Source organism: Panulirus ornatus, chromosome 72 (genome assembly GCF_036320965.1).
Source record: "Panulirus ornatus isolate Po-2019 chromosome 72, ASM3632096v1, whole genome shotgun sequence".
Classification (NCBI taxonomy): domain Eukaryota; kingdom Metazoa; phylum Arthropoda; class Malacostraca; order Decapoda; family Palinuridae; genus Panulirus; species Panulirus ornatus.
In genome coordinates, this window is record NC_092295.1 from 13,302,962 (window position 1) to 13,322,193 (window position 19,232).

Consider the following 19,232-nt stretch of genomic DNA (forward strand, 5'->3'; position numbering starts at 1 on the left):
CACCAATTCATTAGGATAGTGATGATCCAAATTATACATAGTGAAGGAGAACAAGAGCTAGTTGCATCATAACCACGTTTAGCTTATCAATAAGCAGTTCATACAAGTATACAGCACTTCTATTGACAACTTCGTAGAACAAGAATTGGTCATACAGAATTTCCACAATGGCAAGACTGCCAACATTGCATTATACTTACGTGCAATACCAAGGTGTTGCAGCAGTCTTCTTGCACGGTCCTACATCCAACATGAGGTCGAGGACCTAGAGGTGGACAGTGACGACCAGGCTGCTGTTTGATACCATCTTGTGTACACAAGTAAGTGATGCAGGGATCCCTGGGGTCTACCCACGTCTCGCCAACATCATGATGGACTCCTTGCTCGTCAACACAACCACTGCAAGGTTGCATCGTTTGACTTCAGTTATACGCATTAATCAAAGTTCGTAATCGTTTATACCAAATTATAGAACTTTGCATCAAGTTTTGCGTTTAAAGTTAATTTATCAAAGGTAAAGCTAAAAAGTTCTGAAAACCAAATATTTATGCAAGTGTAATATGGTTTAACCCAGATATTCCAATTTTGAATTTTTTCATCGTAGATGGAGATTTCCTCTTATGATTACGGTTGCCAACTAACGCAGAATTAGTCTAATATACAGATGTACTTATCAAATTTAATTTGTTTATAGCAGTAATTTCATTTAAGTCCGAGGAACTATCAAACTAATTTTAAAAATTTTCCTTCCCTTCACAGCAAACTGAAAAGTTTGTCGTCCATTTATTATATACAGTTCTGTAGTGCATTTCGGTCACAGGCATCCGATAGAATATTTCAACAATCATGTTTTTTTTTTGTAACTTTTCCATTACATCAAGTTTGTACAGTCGGCCACAAGAGTTCGCGATCATGTACCCCGCATGTTGATGCACGTCAGAGATGGAAAAGATTTGTGGGCGGTGATCGTGGAACATAGTAACGTAAACCGTTAAACAGATCAATAATAAAGCAATTCAATTGTTATATACGTAGGTGTGGTATTTGTACAACTTAGCTGCGCAAAGTTTAATGAACGTAAGGTTTCTTGTTAAGACTTACAAAATCTGTTAATAGTCGCATGACAATGTTGACAGTGTCTACTCCTGTCTACTCTGGGAGGCCATGTACAACTGTATACCATAGTTAACTACAGACAGCAACTGTTAAACACGAACATAACATTCACGACAAAGAAACACCTATATGGGCTCTCACAGCAAGTCGAACATTACGATATTGACTTCTTAGCAAAATGAAAGATTTTTCTCCAGTACTTCTGATTACAAGACCCATTACTACATTTACGTATATACAATAATGACTTGCGCAAAAAATGCTTGTGGCATGAGAAGCGTGGGAGTGGCTTGATTAGAAAAGGTAGAGAGTGGTGGGATGAAGAAGTAAGATTAGTGAAAGAAGCATTTGAACGATTTTTGCAGGGAAAAAAATGCAAATGAGTGGGAGAGGTATAAAGAAAGAGGCAGGAGGTCAAGAGAAAGGTGCAAGAGGTGAAAAAGAGGGCAAATGAGAGTTGGGGCGAGAGTATCATTAAATTTCAGGGACAATAAAAATATGTTTTGGAAGGAGGTAAATAAAGTACGCAAGACAAGGGAGAAAATGGGAACTTCAGTGAAGGGGCAAATGGGGATGTGATAAGTAATGGTGATGTGAGAAGGAGAGAGTATTTTGAAGGTTCGTTGAATGTGACTATAGAGCGGCAGATGTGCGGCGTTTTGGTCGAGGTGGTGTGCAAAGTGAGAGGGTTAGGGAAAATGATTTGGTAAATAGAGAAGAGGTAGTAAAAGCTTTACGGAAGATGAAAGCCGGCAAAGCAGCAGGTTTGGATGGTATTGCAGTGGAATTTATTAAAAAAGGGGGTGACTATTGTTGACTGGTTGGTAAGGTTATTTAATGTTTGTATGATTCATGGTGAGGTGTTTGAGGATTGGCGGAATTCTTGCATAATGCCATTGTACAAAGGCAAAGGGGATAAGAGTGAGTGCTCAAATTACAGAGGTATAAGTTTGTCGAGTATTCTTGGTAAATTATATGGGAGGGTATTTATTGAGAGGGTGAAGGCATGTACAGAGCGTCAGATTGGGGAAGAGCAGTGTGGTTTCAGAAGTGGTAGAGGATGTGTGGATCAGGTGTTTGCTTTGAAGAATGTATGAGAGAAATATTTAGAAAAACAAATGGATTTGTATGATGGAGGAGTTTTGGAAAGAGGGGCAAGTATGCAGTCTGTTCTGGATGAGAGAGCTTGGGAAGAGAGTCAGTTGTTCGCTGATGATACAGCGTTGGTGGCCGATTCTTGTAAGAAACTGCAGAAGCTGGTGACAGTTTGGTAAAGTGTGTGAAATAAGAAAGTTGAGTAAATGAATAAGAGCAAGGTTATTAGGTACAGTAGGGTTGAGGGTCAAGTCAATTGGGAGGTAAGTTTGAATGGAGAAAAGCTGGAGGAAGTGAAGTGCTTTAGATATCCGAGAGTGGATCTGGTAGCGGAAGTGAATCATAGGGTGGGGGAGGGGGGTCGAAAATTCTGGGAGCCTTGAAGAATGTTTGAAAGTCGAGAACATTATCTCGGAAAGCAAAAACGGGTATGTTTGAAGGAATAGTGGTTCCAACAATCTTGTATGGTTGAGAGGCGTGGGCTATGGATAGAGTTGTGCGTAGGAGGGTGTATGTGCTGAAAATGAGATGTTTGAGGACAATATGTGGTGTGACGTTTCATCGAGTAAGTAATGCAAGGGTGAGAGAGATGTGGAAAAAAAAATGGTAGAGAGAGCAGAAGAGGGTGTTTTTGAATGGTTTGGTCACATGGAGAGAATGAGTGAGGAAAGATTGACCAAGAGGATACATGTGTCAGAGGTGGAGGGAGCGAGGAGAAGTGGGAGACCAAATTGGAGGTGGAAAGATGGAGTGAAAAAGATTTTGGGTGATCGGGGCCTGAACATGCAGGAGGGTGAAAGGCGTGCAAGGAATAGAGCGAATTGGAACGATGTGGTATACAGGGGTCGATGTGCTGTCAATGGATTGAACCAGGGCATGTGAAGCGTCTGGGGTAAACCATGTAAAGTGTGTGGGGCCTGGATGTGGAAAGGGAGCCGTGGTTTCGGTGTATCATTACACGACAGCTAGAGACTGAGTGTGAACGAATGGTGCCTTTGGTGTTTTTCCTAGCGTTACCTCGCACACATGAGGGGAGAGGGGGTTGTTATTCCATGTGTGGCGGGGTGGCGATGGGAACAAATAAAGGCAGACAGTATGAATTATGTACATGTGTGTATATGTATATGTACATAGAGATGTACAGGTATGTATATTGTGCATGGGTGGACATGTATATGCATGTGGGCGGGTTGGGCCATTGTTTCGTCTGTTTGCTTGCGCTACCTCGTTAACGCGGGAGACAGCGACAAAGCAAAATAAACAATACCTGACCGCTTTATTGGTGGCCATCTGTTCAACAGTTCACGTCGCCTGGACACTTGGTCTTTGTCATACAGTGATCAGCTTATGACAAACATACGGGACTTCTTGTGGCAGAGTACCATACGTTACATTAAATAGTGTAAACATACAAGTTTTGCTTCTATGACGGACTAAAATTTTACCGGCTTTAGAGAATGGAGATTATACAGTTGTACAGCGCAAGGTAACGTTAGTTTAGAACCAAGACTATGTAAATAAAAATTTTAAGCACATGTTTCTACGATCAGAAATTATAGAATCTTTTTATATCCGTTACGTCATTTCAGATCTATTTACAATCAATACTCACGTGCAGTGCCAGATCTCGCAACAGTCTTCCTCTATTTTCTTACAGCCAAGATGAGGTCGAGGGCCGACAGGTGGACAATGTCGACCAGGTTGTTCTTCAATACCATCTTGTGTACACAAGTAACGTATGCAGGGATCCCTGGGGTCTACCCACGTCTCTCCAACAGCATGATGTACACCTTGCTGGTCTACACAACCTCTGCAAGACATGATTGAACCAGCCATTTTAATTGCCATACGTATCAGTAGTTGGGAGTTTTAGAAAGCAATTTACTTCAAACCTTCTAGAAATTTGGCACGAGATATTGTTTTCGATTCTTTTGAAAAAAAACTGGTCAAATACTTTCACTATGTATAATTGATCTGGATATTTTCATTCAATTTACCATTTAAGACATACTCACGTGCAGTGCCAGATCTCGCAACAATCTCGTTCTATTTTCTTACAGCCAACATGAGGTCGAGGGCCGATAGGTGGACAATACAGAGCAGGTTGTTCTTCAATACCATCTTGTGTACACAAGTAACGTATGCAGGGATCCCTGGGGTCTACCCACGTCTCTCCAACACCATGATGTACACCTTGCTGGTCCACACAACCTCTGCAAGACATGATTGAACCAGCCATTTTGATTGCCATACGCATCAGTAGTTGGGCGTTTGAGAAAGTAATTTACTTCAAACCTTCTAGAAATTTGCCTCGAGATTCTATTTTCAAGATGCTTTGAAAACTGGTCAAATACTTAGTGCTTAACATGCACTAAGCGTTAAACGTTTATAACATTGAATGTTATATGTATTCTAGGCAGGGTTATGATAGACCAACCACTAGTCATGTATAAAGTGACAATGGAGCAGTGTGGTGGATCGGGATCTTTTCCTAAAGTTCCACAAACAGTTTAGTGATCCGTCACTATGTATAATTGATTTGGACATTTTCATCCAGTTTACCATTTAAGACATACTCACGTGCAGTGCCAGATCTCGCAACAATCTTCCTTTATTTTCTTACAGCCAACATGAGGTCGAGGGCCGACAGGTGGGCAATATCGACCAGGTTGTTCTTCAATACCATCTTGTGTACACAAGTAACGTATGCAGGGATCCCTGGGGTCTACCCACGTCTCTCCAACAGGATGGTGTACACCTTGCTGGTCTACACAACCTCTGCAATTCACAAGTTCCAGTATGTGGAATCAATAAATGGATCATCGCATGAAGTAAATTAGTTGGACAGTGAAATCTTGTCCAGTATCTGAAGAATAAGACCATTTTGATATCGGAATCGTAAAATAAAAGACATTTAATATTCGGACACCAAGGCATGACGTTCGTCGAAGAAATTGTCTCTAGTCAAAATCGTCTGAATATTTGGACATTCACTGCAGATTGTAGATATGGGTCTCCAAGTCGCTGGGAGATTTTATTAGATTGAAATTATTTCACCAAATTTACTTAATTCTGAATACAGTGCAATTGTGTGCAGGCTACGTGCTAGAGTACGATAGGATCAATGTAGGTCATCAGTCTTAACCATTTCGTATCAGCCAAACCTACTCAATAGCTTAAATGGTTAACGTCAAGATTCATCACCCACATTTTGTTAATTAGAATCTTTGGAAAATTAATCTATATAGTGTAACGGTTTAAAGTCGATACAAGTAAAATTAGCAATTCATATTCAGAAGACTTTCCAAAGTTTACGTATTTGAGAAAAGTTCTGCAAACTTTGAAAAACTTTACTACGTAATATTAAGCCAATTACTAGAATCTTAGAAACAAATTGACAATCTTGTTATAAGACATGTTATGTTTATAGTTTTATCAAGTGTAATGTTAAATTTATTTTGTGATGCCAGTCAATACTCACGTGCAGTGCCAGATTTGACAACAGTCTTCCTCTATTTTCTTACAGCCAACATGAGGTCGAGGGCCGACAGGTGGACAATGTCGACCAGGTTGTTCTTCAATACCATCTTGTGTACACAAGTAACGTATGCAGGGATCCCTGGGGTCTACCCACGTCTCTCCAACACCATGATGTACACCTTGCTGGTCTACACAACCACTGAAATTTTTATGATTAGAGTTACTTGTCAGACTCGAGATTTTGATGGAGAGATTATTTGAAACATTCACCGAATCTCCAATGAGAATTATAGGAATTCTGAAAATTTATAACTATGCAAACTTGCAAGATGAATGGAAGCGACCAATTTTATTGGATCTTTAAGAAGCAATTACTATAATGGCAAGATCACGGGACCATGTTAGGGCGAGTGTTTGTATGCAAGGAGTGTCCGAGTGTGCCATTTACCTTCTGTAGATTCTATAATTCCTTTTAATAAAGCGTTGATTTATCATTACACTCAAATGGTTTATTCTTTTATCAATTGCTATTCCCAGGAACCCTTTGACCATTTGTCGGTGTAGCAAATTTTAGAAATTCAAAATATGGGAGACAATTATCTAGTTTTGTTAGACAATCTAAAGTACAATAGTGGTATTCCCGTCATTGATTTTGATCGTAAACTATAAGATATTTTAGCTATATGGAAGCCTGTGGACATCTTTGACAACTTTAACAATGCAAACTTGAAACCAGATTGTCGACATGCATGACAGTTTTAATTGATGTGGTCTATAGTTAGACTATATAGTCTCTGGTACAAAGTATTTTAAGCATCAAACTTTAATATAATTAGCAAAACATTGAAATACCAATTACGTAAATCTAATTGAAAGTTTTAAGAAGTCTCACCAATTTCAGTCTTAATTTTCACAATTACCAAACCTTAAATTACCCGATTGTAGGCTCAGTAGGAATACTCACGTGCAGTGCCATATTTGACAACAATCTTGCTCTATTTTCTTACAGCCAACATGAGGTCGAGGGCCGACAGGTGGACAATATCGACCAGGTTGTTCTTCAATACCATCTTGTGTACACAAGTAACGTATGCAGGGATCTCTGGGGTCTACCCACGTCTCTCCAACATTACGACGTACACCTTGGTAGTCGATGCAGGTTTTGTGGGAGTACAAGTGGGACTTCCTGCCTTCAGCAACAGCCTCGCCAACACTGCAACATATCGAAAAATTGTTGGATCTAAATATTTGTACACAATTGTACTATAGTTTAATAATTTTAAAGTAACAAGTCTTAAAGCACGACGGAGTGAATACATTGAAAGATTTAGATTTGCAGTCAAAAAGTAAAATTTGTAGCTTCAAAATATTCAGTCTTAAAATCATAAATGAAAATTTACACGATCAGAAAATTATAGATTGCGTAAATAACGTTTTAATTAAATGCCTGGAAACTGTCCCACAAATATTTTATTCATTTCTGTTATGGGACAAGATCATAGTATCAAAGCAAATATTTTAATCTACAGGAGTTCCAAATCATTCATAAGTAATGTCCAAACTTTTTTTCTTACCTGCAGAGAATACTTTTAAGTGCTCAGCCATCTAAATACTATAAGTTATAACATACTATAAAAGATAAACGCATGTTACCTTAGGTTGAAAATGTAAAGACGCCAGATTTGGTAAACGAAATTGTGTACAGCAATCGAATTGGTTATGTTCAAACATGTTCAGTTTAAGTTACATATAAATGATTATTTTTAACGTAGTCTCCGTGAAATACAGTAGGAAGAGAAATTTCGACTACGCAGTTTTCAAGTAACAGGGTCCAGCATGTTTATAGTGGTTATTTCTTTACCAATTTCAATAATTTTAAAGCAGTTTAGATCAAGATGCAGATCTATCTTACCGCTAAAGTATATCGTCAACATTCATAGGTTTAATTATAGTCCCTCAATTGGATTCATTTTTAACGAATGTAAAACCTCGTTTGCCAAAGAAACCTTAGAGTCGTAAGAGTTTTTTCATACTCTTATCATACGAGTGGATGCCAAAGCAAATTCCCAGAGTTAGTCTACACTACACACGTTTAGGGAAGAATTGGCCTTACTGACTAGGGCCGTTCTAGTATCAGGCGACTGCTGGTTGGGTCAAATATACTCTACCACTGTGGAAGGTGAAATACGTACGTGGTGAGGTTGTGGCAGATCCAGGTGGAGCAACAGTCGCCGGGCACCTCAGTACAGTCTGGGTGTGGGGCTGGTGGACACATGGGTTCCACCTCCTCACATCTGATGTGGCCGTCCTCACACCTGCACCAACTACACAAACTTTCCAGCCACTCAGAGTTCTGCTCGTGGATGATGCCCCTCGAGTTCACACACTCGTACTGCACTTCATGATCACACTCAACATCTGACAAGTGGAGATTAAAGTATTTTTATGGACGATTATTGCCTTATAGGAGACAAGATTAACAATGACCCAAAATAGTTAATAGAATGCAACGATATTTTTTTTTTTTAATTTTGCAAAAGAGGGAGCAGAGAAGGGGGCCAGGTGAGGGTATTCCCTCAAGGGCCCAGTCCTCTGTTCTTAACGCTGCCTCGCTGTCGAAGGAGAGGGCGATTAGTATGAAAAAAAAATGAGGAAGGCTTTTACAGTAATGTATAACTTGAGGGAAACTTTTCTGGTCGGTTTATGTAATGGAATTGTGAAATCTGATTACGGAGGAAGGCCTAGAGAAATTACGAAATCCAATTAAAAATGTTGCTAAAGGTTTCTTCAAATGTACATAACTGACAACTGAACCTATGAATTTGCATTCTCTTAGATTGAAATCTGGTTTTAAATCATTTCATACCAGCTTTTACACTAAAGAATACAGTCATTTGATATTGAGAAGATTCGGCAAATTATATCTTGAAACAGTCAAATCGAGTTCCGGCCCAGATGGTATTTTTGAGAGTAAAGAATGTAGGGAGCAAGTAAGCGTTCCGTTTTTAAACTTTCTGGAATCAGGCGTAGTTCCTAAGTGATGGAGGACATATGTCTTTCCCATCTTAAAGGGGACGGATTCATTGCCTCCAATTACAGTTTTAACCAGACATATATCGAGGAAAATGTGTAGTTTATCATAGCGGATAAATACGGGAGCACTTAGAATCAATATCTCATTGAGGATTCTAACATGGGTTTACGAAAGGGAGGTAATGTCTAATATTCTCCTTTGATCAAGTATTTGAAACGAACCGGGGAAGAGTCATTATATAGCCATGGCTTTTGATATTAGCCTCGAGCGCTCTTGCGTTGAAAATTGGCGGCACTGTATTAAGGGTTGTGTCTTTAGTTTACATAGTGTTTTACCGGCAGAAAACAGACTATGTACCAGTGGAGTTACATCAGACTGGGGCAATGTAGCCAGTGGTGTCCCTCAGGGATTAGTCTTGGGACCGCTCTTGTTCGTTATATATATCAACGATTTGGATATGGGAGTAATCAGCGGCTTCGGTAAATTCAGACGAAAAAAAAAAATTACGCCGAGATTGACAGTTGTGGGAATCTCCAGAGGGACATTATCAGAATGGACGGGTTATGGAAATTTAAGAAATACACAGCACTTATTAAAGTTAGCATCTATACGTTAAAACAATCTTATTAAATTTTAACAAATGTCATGATTGTTGCATTTACCTTTTAGAAAATCTAAATTTTTTACTCAAGAAGTTTAGTACTTAGTTCAGAAATTTATCAAGAAATTTGCAATCTACAAGTTTATTACCTACGATTAAATGTCACCACTTTTTACATTGTTTGAAAGTTGTATTTAAGACATTACTCTGAATAGAGAAACCACAACACTGAAATTAAGATTATCTAACCGTAATGCGTTGGTGGATGGTAGAGTTTGAGGACAACGCCAGTGATGTATGGGGAGGAGCGAGACACCTTCGCTCCACACACCAGCTTAATACAAGAGTCTGGTAAGGTATCGACCACGCTACCCCAGGGATACAATACTCCATCATACCAGCAACCTGTTACGTGAATAAATCCATTTCAGAAACCAAGGTCAGCGCAGACTTGCCCATTGGTTAAATGCCCATGGACATTTTTGACGCATTTAAAACAAATTGAAATGTTTTATAAACTTATTTTGAGACCCTAAATTATCAAATAGCAAAATGTTAGCTTAAGAAATTTTTGAAAGACTGGAACACCTAAAACTTTGGTACACTGCCACAGAAGGAACACCTGACCCACCTTCAGGTATACTGCCAAAGAAGAGAACAGCAGACCCACCCACCCACCCACCTTCAGGTACACTGCCATAGAAGGAACACCTAATCCACCTACCCACCTTCAGGTACACTGCCATAGAAGGAACACCTAACCCACCTTCAGGTACACTGCCATAGAAGGAACACCTAATCCACCTACCCACCTTCAGGTACACTGCCACAGAAGGAACACCTGACCCACCTACCCACCTTCAGGTACACTGCCACAGAAGGGACAACACTGATGTTCAAAGCAACATTTATTGAATTCGTCAGAGAGGAAGGGAGATACACAGCACTCGTAAGCTCCCTCACAATCTTCACGCGTTTCATACACTCCGTGTCCTGTAAAGTGAACAGGATAACGTCAGTTTGTAGTCAAGACTCGTCAGCAATGTCTTACGTTGTACATAATGTATTCCACGACACCATACAAGATGGGGTTATGACCTGACCTTCATACACGTAGAGGTTGTCACATGGGGAGCAGCAGCCGGACGCGTTACAACAGGCGATGAATTCTGACGATAGAGGCAAGTGGCGGCAGCAGTGGACAGGAGGTGAGCAGTCGTCTTGTTCAGCATAATGTTCAGTAATGGACGCTTCACCTGACATTACAAAGTGGAATTCTTTAGACATGTTATACCTCATGGAAAACTCCACATGTTAAAATTTAGGACGTAATGTAGTCAGAATAGGAGACTGGTAAATTAATATACAAAAATCTTATTGGACTTTGTTAAATGGAACGTTATTACTAGATTGTTGGGTAAAAGTATAGTGCTTTACATTAAGAAATACAATGCATTTCTGCTGGTAAAGTTAACGAATAGAAAGGAATTGAAACAGGAACATCAACCTGATCCTGGAGGGGTTGTTTGCGATAGTTTTAAAGATTAGATAGTGTGGTAAACATTTGATAAATGAAAACTTGCAAATTTCCATCATTTTGACTAAAAGGAGCAAATAATGAACTCAAATGTACTTTTGTTCAACTTTTATATTGCTTTCTATCACTAGTTCGGAAATCCTTCACTGTTGATCTTATGAAAGGATCTTGCCAAGGTAAATATTTTGAAGTTTGTTTTCATTAATAGCTATCAAGTTGGTCGCTCATGCATTACCTCAGTTTAATAACTTATAATTATAAGTTTGGTTTAAGTGTTTTACAGTAAGAAATTTTTTTTTCTATACGAAGAGCAAAGGTTTTGAAAGTCTATGAGAACTCTGGTAGAAAGCCAAATGACAGTCTTGCATAGTTTTTAAAGGTGAAACAATATCAAGTATTAAAAAAGTAATCAAAGTGCGTAGTTTTTAATTTAGTCATTTACGAACGACTTCCAGTTAGGTTACGAATAATGTTGCGGAACAGATTTTAATATGGTTCAAATATCCCAGTGAATGTAGGTTTGCGGCAGGGGTGTGTGATGTCTCCATGGTTGTTTAATTTGTTTATGGATGGGGTTGTTAGGGAGGCGAATGCAAGAGTTTTGGAAAGAGGGGCAAGTATGAAGTCTGTTGGGGATAAGAGAGCTTGGGAAGCGAGTCTGTTGTTGTTCGCTGATGATACAGCGCTGGTGGCCGATTCATGCGAGAAACTGCAGAAGTTGGTGACTATTTGGTAAAGTGTGTGAAAGAAGAAAGTTAAGAGTAAATGAATAAGAGCAAGGTTATTAGGTACATTAGGGTTGAGGATCAAGTCAATTGGGAGGCAAGTTTGAATGGAGAAAAACTGGAAGTAAAGTGTTTTAGATATCGGAGTGGATCTGGCATCGGATGGAACCATGGAAGCGGATCATAGGGTGGGGGAGGGGGCGAAAATCCTGGGAGCCTTGAAGAATGTGTGGAAGTCGAGAACATTATCTCCGAAAGCAAAAATGGGTATGTTTGAAGGAATAGTGGTTCCAACAATGTTGTATGGTTGCGAGGCGTGGGCTATGGATAGAGTTGTGCGCAGGAGGATGGATGTGCTGGAAATGAGACGTTTGAGGACAATGTGTGGTGTGAGGTGGTTTGATCGAGTAAGTAACGTAAGGGTAAGAGAGATGTGTGGAAATAAGAACGTGGTTGAGAGAGCAGAAGAGCGTTTTGAAATTGTTTGGGCACATGGAGAGAATGAGTGAGGAAAGATTGACCAAGAGGATGTACGTGTCGGAGGTGAAGGGAACGAAGAGAAGTGGGAGACCAAATTGGAGGTGGAATGATGGAGTGAAAAAGATTGTGTGTGATCGGGGCCTGAACATGCAGGAGGGTGAAAGGAGGGCAAGGAATAGTGAATTGGATCGATGTGGTATACCGGGGTTGACGTGCTGTCAGTGGATTGAATCAGGGCATGTGAAGCGTCTGGGGTAAACCATGGAAAGCTGTGTAGGTATGCATATTTGCGTGTGTGGACGTATGTATATACATGTGTATGGGGATGGGTTGGGCCATTTCTTTCGTCTGTTTCCTTGCGCTACCTCTCAAACGCGGGAGACAGTGACAAAGCAAAGAAAAAATATCCCACGAGTTCTGGTTACCTTAGAAAAATGTAGTTACCCGCATATTTTAGAATTAAACTTCTGACAAGTTTAAAGACAAATTGGCTCGATAGAATTCCTAATTATGGTTTCCATATATAAACTAATGCTTACCAACCTTACGTTCGATAATTTTTAGACCATTGCAGTATACAATTTTGATACAGCAATATAATCAAAATGTTCAATAACTGTAGCCAGGCAGGCAAGAATACACCAGGCATAGGTAAAGTCAAGTTTTTATATCAATGTATAGTATTTTCTGAATAATCCTAGGGTGGCATATGCAGTTACAGTAACATACACGGAGTAAAAACAATCCCAAGTTACGAAATTGGGATAAAACTGCTAGCGAATGTAGATTGAAATAAGACGAGACGAACGTAAATTTCAGTTTAATTACACGTAAAGTGGCATAGCCACTTAGTGGCGTTTGTGCCCAAATATCGAGGTAGAAATTAAAATAGTGCATAGGCCTGTAACATCACACGAGAATATCAAAAACAACTTAGAGAGCAGGAAGATCGGTATACACGATATTGTGTGCGATTACAATAAAATTAGCACATTCCATCGTGATAGAAGAAAAATTAAGATATGGGAGCAATATTCGTACAAAGTCTAAGGTTATGGTATATAAACAACGCTCAATTTCTGGGAAGGAGACATGAAAAAGTTGAGGATGAATTAAATAAACAAGTCAAAACTAGTGGCAGAGTTAATACCAAAGTTTGCCGAAATGGCTTTCATAATGATAAAAGCCAAAATTTGTCATGAAACTGAAGTGAAGTGGAATAATTATTAACCAATAGGATTAGAAGACGAATACAAGATACGGCACAAGAGGCATTAATGTTTCTATTGATAGCGATTTTAACACTGGAGGGGAATTGGTAGAGGAAATTAGAATTATAGTACATGCAATTGGAATGGTGAGGTAGGTTATGACAGTATGATACAAGTCAGTAAACCATACGAAATACGTACTTCACAAAACATTTATTTCGAGCGAGAAATATTCCATTTAAGAAGTTATGAAAATAGTCGACATGAACCAAAAAAGATTTACAGCAATGTTTTTACGATTTACATCAACGCAAGTTTCAGCAATATTAGAATAGAGTAACATTTGTCTGGTTTACAAAATCAGATTTAAAACAAGAATCTTATGCCTTAAATCTAATGAATAAAGATTCCTCTACGATATATACGAAGTGTAGAGAGTAACACTGGATCTAACCCAATGGTGATATGTCAATATAGTGTACATAAACGTACTTCCAAACAATATAACCCAATGGTGATATATCCAATATATTGTACATAAACGTACTTCCATACAATATAACCTGGATCGAAACAGACCCCTGCGTGGCAGGCAGGAGTGCTACTGCTAGGCTACGAGTCATTGAAAGGGAAATGACTGTTCGAATACAGTGTAATGGAACACCCTTCGTGTCACATCAGTGAGGAACGAGGTCTCCACTGGTCAAATCCCACCAGACTGGCACAACCAGCAGATAGCTTTCTACAGAACCAAATTGTACAACACAGAGATGTACATATATACTAATATAGTGCATATGAACGCACACTTTCGTACAAGAACCTCCTGGAATTTTACGATATATATCCCTGGGGATAAGGGAGAAAATACTTCATACATTGCAAGAGTGTCGTAGAAGGTTACTAAAGGGGACAGAGCGGGGGGCTAGAAAAGTTTTGTTTTAACTTTTTTAAAAGGGAAAATTAAGGAGTCGTGCGAAGAGTGCTCATTCTCCTCGAAGGCTTAGATTGTAGCGTCTAAATGTGTGGATGTAACACGAGAGAAAGCAGGAGAGGGGTAGCATGTTTAAGGAAAAGAACCTGGACGTTTTTGGTCCAAGTGAAAATCAAGGGTAAAAGGGAAGAGTGGTTTGGTATAAAGTTAGGGGTTGGTAAGAGGTCAATGGCAAAGGAAGGAGTAGCAATATTCCTGAAGCAGGAGTATGAGAGTGCAAGTAAACTTGGTTGATATGGGTAATACAAAGTGGGAGAGATGATGGGTAAAACAAAGTGGGAGAGATGGGCGATTATTGCTGCCTATGCACCTGGTCACAAGAATGATCACGAGGTTAAGCGTTTTGGGAGCAGCAAAGAGAGTGTTAGTAAATTTTATACACGAGACCGGGTTATAGTGATGGGCGATTTGAATGCAAAGGCGAGCAATGTGGCAGTTGAGGGTACAATTGTTGTACATGGGGTGTTCAGCGTTTTAAACCGAAGAGCTTTTAGATTTGTGCTGAAAATGGTGATTGGGAATACCTTTTCAGAGAGGGTTGGTGGAGTAAATGATGTATTTAGGGAAGCAGTGATGGCTCAAAATATGCTTGTAGTACGAGAAGCGTGGGAGGTGGGCAGATTAGAAAGGGTAGCGAGTGATGGGATGAAGTTGGATTGTGAAAAATAGGAGTTTGGAAGATTGTTGCAGGCAAGTATGAATCTGTATAAAAGAAATAGGATGGTGAAAAATGGCAAATGAGAGAGCGAGTATCATTAAATTTAGATTAAGATGTTTTGGAAGGAGGTAAATAAAAGTGCGCAAGACAAAAGAAATGGGAACATTGGTAAAGGGGGCTAATAAGGAGGTAGTAACAGTGGTGAAAGTTCTGAAGGTTTGTTGAATGCGTGATAGATACAGGGCGTCTTGGTTGAGGTGTGCGAAGCGAGAGGGTTAGGGAGAAAGGTTTGGTAAATAAAAGGTAGTGAAAGTTTAGCGGAATATGAAATCCGGTAGGTTTGGATTGAGGTGGAATTTATGCAAGGGCGACTTAACTGGCTGGTAAGGATATCCACTCATGGTGAAGTGCTTGAGGATTGGCGGAATGCTTGCCTAGTGCCATTGTACAAATGGCAAAGGGGATAAAGGAGTGTTCGAATTGCTGATGTACAAGTTTGTAGAGTATTCCTGGGAAATTATATGGGAGGGTATTGATTGAGAGGGTGAAGGTATGTACAGAGCATCAGATTGGGAAGAGCAGTGTGGTTGAGGATGTGTGGATCAGGCGTATGCCATGAAAAATGCAAGAGAAATTGAAAAACATACTTTTGTAGCATCTATGGATATGGAGAAGGCTTATGATAGAGTTAGAGAAGCTCTGTGGAAGGTAGAGAGTGCGACGTCTCGACGGTTGTTAAGGAAGTGAATGTCTGTTTGCGGCAGGGGTGTGATGTTTCCATGGTTTAATTTATTCATGGGTGTGGTTGTTAGGGAAGTGAATGTAAGAATTTTGGAGACGGGCAAGTATGCAGTCTGTTATGGACGAGAGGGCTTGGGAAGAGTTGTTCGCCGGCTGTGCTGGTGGGAGATTAGGGAGAGAAGGATTGTTTTATAGAATTTGGTAAAATAGTTAATGAACAAAAGGTTATTAGGTTCAGTAGATTTTAGGGACAAGTAAATTGTGAGAAGTTTGGAGAAAAACTGGAAGCGAGGCATTATATATTTGGGAGTGGATTTAGGAGCAGATTGAACCAAGGAAGTGGATGAGTCACAGGGTGAAGGTTCTGGGAGTGTTGGAGAATGTGTGAAAGGAGAGAAAGTTTAGATAAAAAAATGGGCATTTATCTTAAAAGGAGGGTGGATGTGTTGGACATACAATATTAGGACAATGTGGTGCGAGGCAATTTGATGAAACAAGTAATGAAAGGGGTAAGAGGTTTGTGGTAAAAATCAAGAGGGTGTATCGAAATGGTTTGGTCACATTGAGAGAACATTGACAAAGGATATATTTGCCAAAGGTGGAGGGAACGAGAATAGAGACCAAATTTGAGGTAGAGTGAAAAAGATTGAAAGATCGGGGCATGAATATACAGGAGGGTGAAAGGCGTGCAAGGAATCGTGAAGTGGAACAATGTGGTATACCGGGGTTTACGTGCTGTTAATAGATTGAACCAGGGCATGTGAAATGTCTTTGGTATAAGACATGGGGCCTGAATGTGGAAAGGGAGCTGTGGTTTCGGTTCATTACACATGACAGCTACAGATAGTGAAGGAACGTGGCCTTTTTTTTTTTTCTAGCGCTACCTCTCGCGCGTGCGGGGGGAGTGCCATTTCATGTGTAGCGGGGAGGTAACGAGAATGGATGAAGGCAGCAAGAGTATGTGCATACGTTGCAATGTATAAGCATGTGGGCGTTTATGTATATAAATGGGTGGGTTGGGTCATTTGTCAAGTTTTGTTGCGCTACTTTGCTAATGGGGGAGACGGGGACGAAGTTTAAAGACCACGCTATACGGTACAATGGCCGACTCAAATGGTAGACTGAAAATAGCAAGCATTAAATTTTTTCAGATTTAATATGGAAAATCAAAATTAGTAGGTAAAGATGAATATCATTTATAGATGCAAGATGTATAGTTAAGGTAACTGGTAGTTAAATCTAAGAAATAACTCAGATACACGATGTATAGTCAAGATAACCAGGTTTTTTTCAACCAAATTACAGAAAATCATTTTACAGCAACTCAAACCTTCGGTAGTAGTCACTGATAACTCTAGATTGTTATGTATTAAATGCGCAGTTGAAGTTATTCGTTTAGAACATCTACCCATTTTAGTGTAGAAGTGCAAGTGTCCGAATCAATTCTCAAGATGTTGTATAAAATTAAATATTTCTGAAAAATTAAATTGTTAATTGGAGTTTATAAAGGTAAACTATTGTTTGGAATCACTAACTCCAAGATTGTATGATAAAGACTTCTTAGAATGATTTCTAGCAGGAATTCACAAGTTTACACTTGTTAATTCATTCATAAGTAGGAGAAGTGGTTAGGAAGCATCATATGTATTTAAAAATGACAAGTGTAACGTTTAGTTTATTGAACAAAAGTAGTATGTTAACTTTATGGAAATTCTGGATACACAGGGAAGAGCGAAAAGTAAACACTGAGGAAAATCAAACACTATGATTATGAGTTATAAAGGTACAGGAAATGAACTAGCACGCACATTTGTTAATCCATAACACTTATTTTAGAAAGAAGTCCTGTACCGTCTATAAAAGAATCAAATTTTGTTAAAGATATTCTATGTAAATTATCGACAATTACCCGTTTTACTTAAGAATTTTCACAAGATGAATGGATGTAGTCCAAGCCCATTTGATGTACAGGAAGATATCAGGAGAAAGTTTAAATTAAATCGAAACATTAATTACCAAGAATAGCCCGTGCTGATGTTGGACTAGGAGCAAACACTGCAGCCAACACCAAGATGGTGGCAATTTTGATCGCCATCTTTGGCGGGAGAAGATTCACTGAAGAAAAAGATTATCAAGTTGTTAAAGTAAAGTAATATTGAAAATCTATGGGAACATTGCGTTCTCATCCACTGAAGAAAAAGATTATCAAGTTGTTAAAGTATTATCAAAGTAATATTGAAAATCTATGGGAACATTGCGTTCTCATCCATTATAAAGAACTACTGCATTTTAAGACATCGATAACAATGCAAAGACTGCTTTGTACTTAAGCTTGATCTTAGAAAAGTTTTTCCTTTGGAAAATGTTTAAAATTAATGTTTTAGTGGTCAGAATTAACAAATCTGACATACTGCAGAAAAGTTAGGTTCGAAATCCAATCACACTGTCCCCAGCAAGACAAACTGCATACAATAATCTATAAACATTACTCAACATTCGCTTGAATGGTAAGGCTTTAATCTACACGTTCATCGTAAAGTAAAAATCTTTTACACTAAACTTAAAACAACTTCCCTATCAATAAATGAAAAAAAAAAATACTTTTATCAAAAGCAACTCACTTTCTATGACGAACTGTTTGTTGATGTTGTCCTGCCACCAGCTGGACCAACAACTGACCAGACCACAACCAGCGACCCACAACCTCACCTTCGGTACCATCTCGACCAAACGGTTCACATGATCGAACCTCCTCTGTCTATGTGACCTGTGTTATGAACCTTTATACTCTGGGACGACGAAGTCGATTTATAAACCAGAAATACATATTTTCTCTTTCAGTTGTACATAATCCCATAGTGTACATCCAATCAGCGTCACACTTTACGACTAGCAGATGTTTGATCATCTATACAAGATGTTTTCCTTAAACCGTAAACAAAGTCTCGATACATGTTTCGAACTCTGCTATGCCGGTGATGTCGTCTGTCTTATTCAACTGTTAAACAACTTATTTCAAAAGTTTCCGTCAGCTCTTTTCAGACTTCCGAAATCTGACAAACTGCCTCTAATAGGCTTTAGAATGAAACTGAAAACTTCTAAATATACTCACTCATTAAATTAATGAAGCATCAAAACTTATTCGAACCAATGCTTTGTGAAGCTATTTTATGAGCGATCAAAAGTTTGTTTCTTTTGTGCTGATTGGTTGGCGATGGTGCTATGGTGCCGGACGACCAATTACTCTAACAACTGTGAAATGATTACATCAAATTCATCTACCCAGACACCCGAAATGAAATGTTAAATACAATCGCTTCTTATTCATAAATACGCTACCCACAACATAGCTGAGGAAAATATATCTTTACATGCAGAGTAAAATCAAAATGTTAATTTTCGTCAAGAATGTAATTCAGAAATTTATAGATTTGATTCCATGTGACGAGAATGTAATAGAGGAAAATGTATATGGGAGGTACAGATGATTAAACATTTAGGGAACCAAGTTGTTTGATCTGTTGGGAACTATCCAAATATCGACAGTTTTCCTTTATATT

The 19,232-nt window shown here is 39.0% G+C and overlaps 1 protein-coding gene across 1 annotated transcript in view; it reads right to left on the reverse strand.

Annotated features, from left to right (window-relative positions):
• LOC139748020 (uncharacterized) overlaps positions 1-18,420 on the reverse strand; it is a 44,472-nt gene extending 26,052 nt beyond the window's left edge. Inside the window, exons 1-8 of the mRNA XM_071660562.1 lie at positions 18,294-18,420; positions 17,689-17,787; positions 10,430-10,582; positions 10,185-10,319; positions 9,576-9,731; positions 7,884-8,109; positions 6,656-6,904; positions 5,693-5,890 (exon numbers count right to left, since the gene is read on the reverse strand). Coding sequence (XP_071516663.1) covers positions 5,693-5,890; positions 6,656-6,904; positions 7,884-8,109; positions 9,576-9,731; positions 10,185-10,319; positions 10,430-10,582; positions 17,689-17,787; positions 18,294-18,393 — 1,316 coding nt within the window. The 5' untranslated portion in view covers positions 18,394-18,420. The remainder of the gene's footprint in view (positions 1-5,692; positions 5,891-6,655; positions 6,905-7,883; positions 8,110-9,575; positions 9,732-10,184; positions 10,320-10,429; positions 10,583-17,688; positions 17,788-18,293) is intronic.
• Between the last annotated feature and the right edge of the window lie 812 nt (positions 18,421-19,232).